The 11,551-nt window shown below is 43.3% G+C and overlaps 1 protein-coding gene and 1 pseudogene across 1 annotated transcript; both read left to right on the plus strand.

Annotated features, from left to right (window-relative positions):
- The first annotated feature begins 1,252 nt into the window (after positions 1–1,252).
- Positions 1,253–3,225, plus strand: LOC123121147 (BTB/POZ domain-containing protein At2g46260-like; annotated as a pseudogene).
- A 1,859-nt stretch (positions 3,226–5,084) lies between these two features.
- Positions 5,085–7,401, plus strand: LOC123121148 (BTB/POZ domain-containing protein At2g46260-like). The gene is made up of 5 exons (XM_044541074.1): positions 5,085–5,210; positions 5,314–5,325; positions 5,387–5,439; positions 6,233–6,424; positions 6,543–7,401. Exons 1-5 carry the CDS (start codon positions 5,085–5,087, stop codon positions 7,399–7,401), a joined length of 1,242 nt encoding a protein of 413 aa, XP_044397009.1.
- The last annotated feature ends 4,150 nt before the right edge of the window (positions 7,402–11,551 follow it).

An 11,551-nucleotide genomic window follows, 5' to 3' on the forward strand; every position in this document is an offset into this window, starting at 1 on the left:
TCGCCTTCTCGAAGAAGCCTCCACGAGCTAGGTAGGGTTTACCGCCACTGCCCCACGCGACCTTCCTTTTCTTGACACCACAGCCCCACGCGACCTTCCTTTGTGTGTGTTAAAACGTTTAAGGTCATTATTGGCCTGCTTGATAACCACTTTTGTTTCTTATCTGGCGGCACCTTGCGGCGTGTAGCCGGCATCATCTGTCTGGCTCCAGCGTGGGTTGTCACTGCATGCTCCAGCGGCATATTGCAGATCTGAGCGTCCTTGCTGCAGGTCTTTGTGCCGTGGGCCAGTTCCTTGGGTTGGCGCCGTGGTCCCATGCTGATCTTGATGTGCGGAAAGACTCAGGCTCCGATCTGTTGAGACCCAAGCTTAGACTTGTAAAAACTTTCCTTCTATCAACGCATTGAGACCCAAGCTTTGCGTTTTTTCGAAAAAAGCAACCACTTCTGTTTAAGTAGTACAAATACCTGTTGCATAGAGATAAATTTGGCGCTGACACAATATGTGGTTACATGGCTGATCTTTTTATTAGGGATTAGTGATTGCGGCATCGGTGAAACAATAGAGCGCTGTTATAAGTTTTGCTCCTGAGATCTTATCGTGAAAATATAACCAAATGAAATTTGTGCCGGACTAAATCAGTATCAAGTTTATTCAGAGAAAACACCTAACATGGTATGTATTCGTGTCCATACGTCTGACTGATGCAACAAATATTTTGATTCAGCAGTGGTCTTCAAACAATATCAATCCACTTGATTCTGCAAGAGTAGAATAAAATCAATCCATTGCAACTGGGACCAGCCTCTGGACAATGGAGGCACGCAACCAGGTGACTCAGAAAATATGGAAGCATGCTATTCCAGCTGACACCTAAAGTTCTACTACTTGTTGTCCTTTGTGGAATTGTAGGTCTTAAAATGAATTGTAGGTTTTGAAATTCTAATCTTCATTTTGCAATTCTTGGTCAAGTTTGTCCTGGAGCCTTGTAAAAGGCATTGCCTAAGTTAGGCTTTTGACAAATAATTATCTGATGAAGTTCCAGTAGGATCCTTGAGATAACTTCTATGATCACTTTGCTCACTGAGCTGCAAGCATGCCTAGATTGTTGGCCACAGCTAAATGACCCTTCAGTTTTGGTGATATTATTTTAACCATTTACAATTGATTAAATGAATATGTACCATTGAACAGAGTGTTCCACACTTATCTTGGTATGTTGCTGCTGATAAATGATAATGGACAGAGTATTGACTTTTCCTCAACCATGGCAGGTACACCAATTTTAACTGTAAAGGCCCTTCATATCAATTCAGCGATTCTTGCTGCAAGAAGTCCTTTCTTTCTAAAGGTATTTTCTGTAACCATGTGAAATGCATGTTGTACAGTCATTTCAAGTTTCTAATAAGTTTCATGTTTCTTAGCTTTTCTCGAATGGCATGAAAGAATCTGATGATCAGACCCATCCAAGAATTAGGATTGCTAATTCAGGTAATGTGATAGCTTAACTGTAACATTCCTCCTCATATTTTATTCTAATTTGCTATTGTGGTTGTGTTATACTATATTATTTTTAATAAAAGCATGCTTATTATGGTATGTATTGCATGTACCATGCACCATCTTAATATCCCTGACGCATGTCGTCTCCTTTAGTCATCGATGTGGGCAATTTGTGGATTAACTGACTCTCTCTTAATTTGGGATTAACTCTCTTAAGTCTCTTTTTGATAGTCAATTATGAGGTAATTTTAAGGTCAAAAGTAATTTATGAGCCATTAGGAACAATTGTATGAAATGGCTGAGATCGTTTGGATTCTGCCAACTCGTAAGTTCTCTATAGTAGTATAGATATAAAATTTTCCGTGATTGGAAAAGGGTTAATCTCCCATGGAGCTTTTCTCAATACTGTAAGTCAATAATCAAATTAAACAATTATTTTGGGTACAAAGAGATTGTCCTTCTTTTGTTAACTTCTTTATTGAACTGTTCTCTTATGGTTTTTCTGTTTTCATTTTACTTGGAACAGGAAAATGCCCTTATGGAACTTTTAAGCTATATGTACAGTGGAAAGTTGACAACAACTGAGCCCACTCTTTTGCTGGATATCTTGATGGCTGCAGACAAGTTTGGGGTTATCTCTTGCATGAGGCGTTGCGGTCAGCTGCTCACAAGCTTGCCTATGACAACAGAATCTGCACTGCTCTACATAGACCACCCTTGCTCGACTTTAATGGTCGCTGAGGTCCAGCATGTGATTGGTGTTGCCAAGGAATTCCTTGCAAACAAGTACAAGGATTTTGATAAGTTAGTGATCCCCATTTCATGGAGCCATACTTTGTTTCATTTTTTAAGAAAACTGTAGACATTGATGTCGCAAAATCATGCATTTAGTGTACTTATGACATGGTTTCTCTCATTTCAGGTTCAGACGTGAACTGATGAATATTTCTCTTGCTGGGATCGAAGCCATCTTTTCAAGTAGTGACATACTTGTGAACTGTGAAGATATCTTATTTTGTTTCATGCTCGAGTGGGCCCGTGCGCGATACCTAGAATTGGAGGAAAGACGCAATATATACGCTTCAGTCATATGACATGCACGGCACTTCAGAAGATCCTAGCATGCATTGATGATGATATAGATCATGAGCAAGTAATTAAGCGTATTACTGAGGTACTTCTACACAAAGCTTACCCAGAACAGATGGAAGGTGCTGTTGCAGCAGACGTAACTCAATTTCCTGAGCGAGCTTACCATTTCAAACCTGTGAAATTGGTTGCTTTTGATCGACCTGCCCACATGTTATAGTATACTTGGATCTAACACGCCAGGAGTGCTCCCGATTCTTCCCATCTGAAGATATATGCTCGCAAGTCTTCCGGCTTGCAGGGCGGGACTTCCTTCTCATGGCAAGCTGTGAGATGGATGAGCAGAGTAAGTCGTACAGCTTTGGCCTCTGGTTAGGAGTCAAGAATGTGAAGGGCTCAACATGTTTGGCCGTAGATTATGAGTTTGCTGCAAGAACAAGATCGTCGGGAAATTTTGTCAGCAAGTTGAAGGAAAAGGCTACCTTCACCGGTGATTGGATGGCGGTGGGGCGTGAAGATATTTTTGGTGCTCCATGGTCGACGTTCATTGCCGATGACAATCTCTTCATCGAGGACGTTCTGCATCTGAGAGCTGATTTGGCTGTGCCACAGCAGCCTGAATTACATCACTGATGATGTGTGACTCGGTGGAGTTAGGTCATGTGTGCAGTATCAGTCCCTTGAATGCGTTCAGCTGTAATCGGGGATTTTGTTGGTTGACTGGGCACGTTGGCAGCGGGTGAGTTTTTGGTAGTTCACGCTTGTGCCTGTGGTCTAATTTCGTTATTTCAGCGTGTGTGCTGGAAACGCTTTGGCGCCTGAAGAAGGATGTAAGGAGATGATGGAGGCTCTTAGGATAATGGAAGTTGAAAACTGGGGTGGTGGATCCTTAATTTTGATCTTCCTTTCTCTTCTTGTTAAATATACTGGGGCCGTGTATCCTTTTGTTCAAGTTCTCACCCACCTGCCACCCTCACAGCTGGGTGGGTGTTTGAAACAAGTGATGTTGAACATCTGAACTTACCAAAAAGGTATGATACTTGCATGGAAACAAGAAAGGTAAGGACTCCGGGTTACCTGACTGCTTGTGCGAAGTTGGGTTACCTGATCCTTGGTTATGAAAAAGCTCAGCCAAAAAGATTGCAAAAATCATTGAGAGTGTTTCAAAGTATTCTCATGCCCCTTATCTCTACTCTAATTTTAGTTATTTTGGTGCCTGTGCTGGAAAGGAGGCTTGGTGCCTGAATGATGCAAGGATGCTCTTACTTTTGATCTGACTTGCACTCCCCCCCCGCGTGCGGTGTCAGAGTGCTTATAGGTACTCCCTCCGTTCCACAATTTAGTGCCTATAGAATTTCTAGAAAGTCAAACTTTGAGTAATCCTATAAAGATGAGACAGATTTTCATACTGTATTATACTACTCCCTCCGTTCCTAAATATTTGTCTTTTTAGAGATTTTAAATGGACTACCACATACGGATGTATATAGACATATTTTAGAGTGTAGATCCATTTATTTTGCTCCGTATGTAGTCACTTGTTGAAATATTTAGAAAGACAAATATTTAGGAACAGAGGGAGTATATGTTTGGTATTATAGGTATAGATAACTTTCTCTCTAAATCTGGTCAAAGATTGAAATTTTTGACATTCTGAAAAATCTTATGGAACGGAGGGAGTACATTTTTCTGACTTACAATGAGAAAGCTGGCCATGGAAACCTAGTGCGATTTAAGGTAGAGCAGCTTTCTGGGATTGTGCATGTATATACTCCCTCCGTTCCTAAATATAAGTCCTTTTAAAGATTTCAATATGGACTACATATGGATGAATATAGACATACTTTAGAGTGTAGATTCACTCATTTTGCTCCGTATGTACTAGTTCATATTAGAATCTCTAAAAAGACTTACATTTAGCAACGGAAGGGGTGCTATGTTTCCGTATGGTGACGATGAGTAGTTTGTCTGTCTGAACAAGCTGGTAAGTTTTGACGGGTCTGCATGGACCTGTGCCTGATTTCCATTCGAAGGGTGACAGACAGACAGACAGACAGAGATTTGTTTGGATAAGTGGACTGGTAATCGCCATTCATACAGCAATATACTCTCCCTGTAAAGAAATATAAGACTTTTTAGATCACTGCATATTTCTTTACAGAGGGAGTGTGTCTGAACTTTGAACAATGGGCGGCTTTATTTCCTCGGCCTGAGCAGTACAGTCAGATTCAGACAGAGTCTCCAATCCTTAGAAGCAACGGGCAGAAGGCGTGGTGCCCGTCCGGGAACACACGCAGGAGGAGGCCGGAGCACCTGTTGTTGCATGTTGACGGGCGGCCTTGTACAGAAATTGCTGGATCTGTGCGTCCTGCCTGAAGCTGTAGGTGTTGGTTTTGTTGGCTCGTGGTGGGATTTCTTTCAGACAGAGAGCCTCCGTCCACCACTCTCGGAACCTGAGCATGAGCACGAGCAGACCAACGAGCTTCTCGGCGATGGCCCGTCCCATCATCGACGGGCATCGCCGATGGTGTGCTGCGGTTGCATCGGAGATCATCATCCGACGGGTGTGGAGCAGTTGGCGTTACAGTCTTGATGATCGCCGCTTCAATGGGGTTCCGGTTTGTGTCTGGGGTCCTTTTGATGTCCTGAAACTGCAGGTGTTGATGTCCTGAAATTTTCGTTCCATTTTTTATTCACAAAAACTTGTTGAAACTTTCCCAGGTTGAATATAAGGTTAGTGTGGATTTTTGAGAATTTTTTCAAAAAATTCTGGGCACTTCTATTCTTTTGGCAGATGGCTGACATGGTGGCTGACTGGATTGTTGACCAGTCAAAACCCAGTCTAGAGTTGTTTTTTGTGCCTTTTTTAGTTCAAGATTGTACTAAAATAGACGGTTTCGTAGTTTAAGGTTTGTATATTAGACTTTGATGGTAGTTTAAGGTTCTAATATGAATTTCTTTCTTGTCCTAGCTAACTTGCAGGGGATTTGTTTACTCATTCATGCATAGAATGCTTTTCTTTTCGTTTGTGAGGAGTGAAGTTTGACCGTCGATGATGGTGACTTGGAGGTTGTGGCAATGGCCGAGTCGGGTTCAGTTGCATAGTTAGGATCTTGGCACGCCCAGCCTTATTGCTACAATGAGCATCTGCCCAGCCTGTCTAGCGCTCTCGATTGAAGATGCATCCAATGGCCAGAAATGCCCAAAACTGTAGATCCGATGGTCAAAATATTGATGACCCGAGGGGGCTCGATTAATGCTTCAGTTTTAATGTCTTTAAATGTTAACAGTGATGAATATTTCTCACATTGCCTACAGTCAACCAATCAACTTGTAGCCATTAGGTGAGAAAGCAATGGGCCAGATTTTGGTCATAAGTTGGACTGTACTATTTTGCAGACACAACCTTGTACTTTATCAAAATCAACCCACACTTTACATCTCACACTCCCAAGAATAAACCTCCATGTTTAATTTTCTATGCCAAACACAAAAAGGGCAATGTATTTTGAACCAAATGTCCAATTTCATATCAGTTTGGACGGTCATCTTTGTCTTGACGAAAATTTTGAAACAAGATCAATGTTGAATATGTTTCTGATTTTTTTCTGCCTTTATATAATGGGGATATACCGAAAAGGGACTATACACATCTAACAATTATCTCTTGCATGAGGCGTTGCAGTCAGCTGCTCACAAGCTTGCGTATGACAACAGAATCTGCACTGCTCTACATAGACCATCCTTGCTCGGTTTCAATGGCTGCTGAGGTCCAGCATGTGATAGCTTTTGCCAAGGAATTCCTTGCTAACAAGTACAAGGATTTTAATAAGTTAGTGATCCCCATCTAATGGCACCATGCTTTGTTTCCTTTTGTGAGAAAACTGTAGACATTGATGTCGCAAAATCATGCATTCAGTGTACTTATGACATTGTTTGTCTCATTTCAGGTTCAAAAGTGAGTTGATGAACATTTCTCTTTCTGGGATTGAAGCCATCTTTTCAAGTACTGACATACATATCAAATGTGAAAATGACTTATATTACTTTATGCTGGAGTGGGCCCGTACAAGATACCTAGATTCAGAGGAAAGACGTGAGATCTTGAGTTCTCGTTTACTTCCACTGGTTCGCTTTAGTCATATGACACGTGCAGCGTTTGTGGAGATCCTTACATGCACTGATAATGATATAGAGCATGAGCAAGTAACTAAGCGAATTACTGAGGTACTTCTAGACAAAGCTTACCCAAGACAGATGGAAGGTGCTCTTACTACACAAACCTGTCAGCAATTTGCTGAGCGAGCTTACAAGTGCAAACCTGTGAAATTGGTTGTTTTTTATCGACCCCGCCCACAGGTTACAGTTTACCTGGATCTAACGCGCGAGGAGTGCTCTCGAATCTTCCCGTCTAAACATATAAACTCGCACTGCTTCTGGCTTGCAGGCTGGCGCTTTTATCTCAAGGCATCATGTGAAATGAATGAGCAGAGGAAGTTGTGCACTTTTGGCCTCTGGGTAGGAGTCCGTGAGAATCCGAAGGGCTCAACAGATTTGACCGTAGATATTGAGCTTGCTGCAAGGGTTGGATCGTCAGGAAAATTTGTAAGCGAGTTGGAAGATACGTTTACCTTCAATTCGTCAGATCGGTTATATGGATGCAATGATCTTTTTGACATGCCATGGTCGATGTTCATTGCTGACGACGACGTCTTCATCGACGGTGTGCTGCATCTGAGAGCTGATTTGGGGGTGGCGGTGGGGCGGCCGGAATTACAGTCTTGGCGATATCTCACTCAGCAAACTTAAGTAGATCGGCTCGATGTAATTTCAGTTGGTGTGGCATGTTGGCAGCATGGTTCAATGCTATTTTTGTCTCTGAAACTTTAGGTGGCATGTTGGCAGTGTGGTTCAGTCGCGGCCGCATTTCGTTAATTATGCGTCCGTGTTGGAAAACAAACTAGGCTTGCCTGAATGAGATGTAAGGAGGCTCTCACTTGCAATGGGAAAGTCAAAAACTGTGGCGAGATGTAAGCACATCTGATCTGACTTTTTTCTAACCTGCTCAAAATGTCAGGGTCCATCTTTTTTTGTTTCAGGTTCAGCGGAACCTTCTTTCTATACATGCGTGATTTTTCAGCCTGTTTTTGTTTGTTCTCGATTAGATTCGCCAATCGCCATCACCAGCTCGGTTGTTTGACGACGAAGCTGATTGTAGCAATAGTATTGGCCAGAGCGTGAGATGCAGCAATAGTATTGGCCAGAGAAGCTTCCTGGGATTGTGCACTGATATGTTTCTCTATGTCCTGATGAATGATGTGTTCCCTCGCGATGATGCTCTGAAGAAACTGTTGAGTTAAAAAACAAGAATATCCCAACCATATTTATTTTGCAAAGTCTTACTCCCTCCGTTCCAAAATAGATGACCCAACTTTGTACTACTCTTTGTACTAAAGTTAGTACAAAGTCGAGTTATCTATTTTGAAACGGAGGGAGTAGTTCAGAAAGAAAAAAAATGGAAGGAACACATCATCGATATTGTTGCTTCAACCAAGACATAACAGGATTACATTGTGCAAGTGTATCCTCGCAGTTCAAGTTTGAACATTCAACTCAATTCCGAAGCAACTTTGCTGAGTGAGATGGATCGTAGTTTAGGTTTTCTAAAAAGACACCTACTAGTTTGTTAGATGTAGCTCTAGATATTTGGGTTTTCTATTCATGATTAGTACTGTATGGTGGTACCATGTCACGTAGTACAATGGGGACTGTCTATGGGTAAAATTGCCTCCCCAAAACTGCTTAGCAACAATTGGACAAGTGGGTTTGTCCTAGACCTCTTTCCGATGATTTTTTCTTTGTGTAATTCTAAATTTGTGTTAGTATACTTTTTTTGAATACGTTCTATTGGTTATGAAAAAGTCAAGGTATAGATTGTGCAGTTCAAGAAGGTCGAGATAATATCAACTTCGGACGTTCTTATTTTGTTGTTACTTGGTACGATTGTTGAGTATCAATGCATGTTGTTTCCAGAAGCATGTTTGACCTCTTTCCTGCGCATGCGTAGTTTGGGGAGAGCTTGTAAGACTTGCAGGAACGGCCAGATCTCAATAGTAAAGGATTTTGTTTTTTACTGTGTTTGTGATAAAAACACGTTCTAATCATTTCAAGGGAGTGTGCAGCAGAGGACCTGTTTTTCAGAGGGATGCACCATGTATGCAGCGTCAACATAATATGAAGATTTTACTTGCATCCACGTAGTAACTATTGCATTTGTATTTTTTCTGTCTATGATTGGATGCAAAACTGCAAGAGTGTGCCAGCTGCGGGTCAATGTTTAAGGTTATTGCTGCCATTGGTTCACTGAGTGAAATATCTGTCGCTTCGTTCCAACTTAGTCCTCCCTGCTCCGAACGGGTATAATACAATATTATTTACTACTGTTTTGGGTGTCTTGTTTCAAAAGAAAATGAAAAACTTCGGTGAAATAACTCATTTGTGTCTATTTATCATAAATTCAAGATAGACGGGCGCAGCAACAAGCGCCATCAATGATCTAGTAAGCTACTAAAGCAGCACAAGGTACTAGGTTCCACTTTTTTATGTGAGACTATCCAACTTTAGTGGATGTGTATCCCATGAAACTCAATGTAATTTTTTTGTATATGTACATACGAAATGGAGTATTCAATCGATGTTTGTGTTTTGCATTGTTGTGCTGCTAGCAGTAATCCTACTGGACTGCTAGCAGTGCAGCTTATAGCTTGCAACTAGATTTATACATCACTTACCGACCAGTTAGCAAGAGGCAGTCAGTGATAAGTCTTTGGTTCATGCCGTCTGATAAGTTGCACTGCCGGCCGACCCATCAGTGAAGAAGCTTACCACAGACGGACAATGTCATCACTGACTCGGGAGGCATAGACCGGCCACTCACGCGTCAGTAATATACACTTTTGGCTGACAGCGCTATCCGTGCCTGTAGCAGTGACATCTACAACGAGACCCCTCAAAAACCCCTATACGTCCAGGCGGATGTCCAGCTAGACAACCCCATACCCTGCCCAAACGACCGGATTGTCTGGTACCCCCCAAACCCAGCCAATACATGGGGCGGATATTGGGAGGACCGGGCACGTCTGCCACGTCGGACTGACAGGAGGCCTCACCAAAACCCATCGGTCCACCAGGCGGCTCCTCCAGTTCAGTGAGAACGCATTCATGGCACCGCTCCGGCGCTCAGCCCGAGGTGCCAAAACCGACTATTTAAGTCGGACGACGATTCTAACCTTAGCCCATCCCCATTCCCGTCCTCTCCCTCCCATTTGCGCCTCTACCACGACCCTGTCCGGGCACCAGTCCGCTTCGACCTCGTCGTCTGCTGACTGCCATGGTCCGCACCAAGGTGACCTACTACAAGATGCTGACCCGGAGCGGCGGGCGAAGATCTAGACGAGGATGTGCGCTATCGAGGCACGCCACTCCACTTGCATTATAGACGACCTGCCTTCGAACTATCTGGGTGAGAGTTTAGAGGATGAGGAGGCGGTGCTAGAGCAATAGGAGGAGATGGAAGAGGGGGAGGTGCAGGAAGAGGAGGGGGGAGATGAGATGGGAGAGACGGAGGCAGAGGCGCCGAAGTAGGCCGGATTTTACATGTAGGATGCACTAGCACATTTCGAGCTCGCCAAGCGGAGAAGGCGGCAGAGCAGAAGGTTCCAAGGAAGATCAATCAAGCTAGCAATCAAGCTGCTAGGTTGCTTGCTTCTTCTAGCTTTGCACGTACACGTACATGTACATTTTCCAGTGGACTTGTTCTAGCGCTTTAAAAGCCAACGCTCAACTTGCATCCTTCACGGCCAGCAGAATGCAGTGCGGCGTAGCGTCGTCCCCAACCGAAAATTGAGAGGAAAGAGAAGGGGCTAGCAAAGCCAAAGGGGAGGGGTATATCTCTACATTTTAGTATATTTTTTTAATAGTTTGCAATATACAATTGTAATGATTTTAGATTTTTAGTGACAATTTAGTGTTGTGAACTACATATTTGAAAACTTATTTTGAAGTACTTGGTAGTGGCAGTAGCTCCAATCCAAGCACCTATGAATGTGTTAATGTTTCGCACATGCCACTCATCAAGGTCAAGTGAATCTCACGGAAGAAGAGCATGTATATTCTGTTGAGGATCACATGAAAATATTAATGTGCATTGCTAGGATGGTACGGCATCGGCAGGCATGATTCTCCGAAGACACGATGACAACATTGTCTTTGCCGTGTACCGTGTATTATTCAACTGTAATGATGTGCTCGAGGCAGAAATTCATGCATTAATGTAAGGCATGGCATTGGCAAGGCAACACTCAGAAGGTACAGTCATTGTGCAATCTGATTCTTCTTAAGCATTGTCTAGCCTAGATGATTACAGATTAAGCAGGTCAGCTTATGGGCACCTTGTTGCTGAGATTAAGTCTCTTATGCAAGACCGAGAGTTTGTTTCTCAGAAACTTAGATGAGAGCAAAATAAGGTAGCAGATCGACTGGCTGTATACAGTCCTTCAGAACAGGCCACCGCGGTGTGGCTAGGTTATATACCTCCATGTAATGAGGATTTATTGCCTCTTGACTGTAACCGTATAATTACGTAACAAAACTCTCTTTTCATCGCAAAAAAAAAGTGTATTTACTTGAGAGTTCGCCCCATTTTAAGTTTCTTTCGTCGTCCACATCTGAATGCACGCATGCTCCCGCGCCGTGGAGCTGGCTGCTCGCCGCATGAAACCGTAACACACGCATGGGGCTGGCCAGCCGTTAACGCACGCATGCAGCTGGCTGCCCGGCTGTAACGCACGCACGTAACCGCCGCCTGCTTCGACGCCTCTTCGGGCGGCCTCCTTCTCCAGCGACCCTCTGACCGGTCGCTGTCTAGCTCCTCCGCCTTCTCGCTGCTCGCGAGCGGGGT

This window comes from Triticum aestivum, chromosome 5D (assembly GCF_018294505.1).
Source record: "Triticum aestivum cultivar Chinese Spring chromosome 5D, IWGSC CS RefSeq v2.1, whole genome shotgun sequence".
Taxonomy (NCBI): Eukaryota; Viridiplantae; Streptophyta; class Magnoliopsida; order Poales; family Poaceae; genus Triticum; species Triticum aestivum.

Coding starts and splice junctions, on each gene's coding strand:
- LOC123121148 (XM_044541074.1), top strand. CDS start 5,085: ATGGCCCGTCCCATCATCGACGGGCATCGCCGATGGTGTGCTGCGGTT. Junction 5,440..6,232: donor CAGTCAAAACCCAGTCTAGA/GTTGTTTTTTGT, acceptor TATACCGAAAAG/GGACTATACACATCTAACAA. Junction 6,425..6,542: donor AAGTACAAGGATTTTAATAA/GTTAGTGATCCC, acceptor GTCTCATTTCAG/GTTCAAAAGTGAGTTGATGA.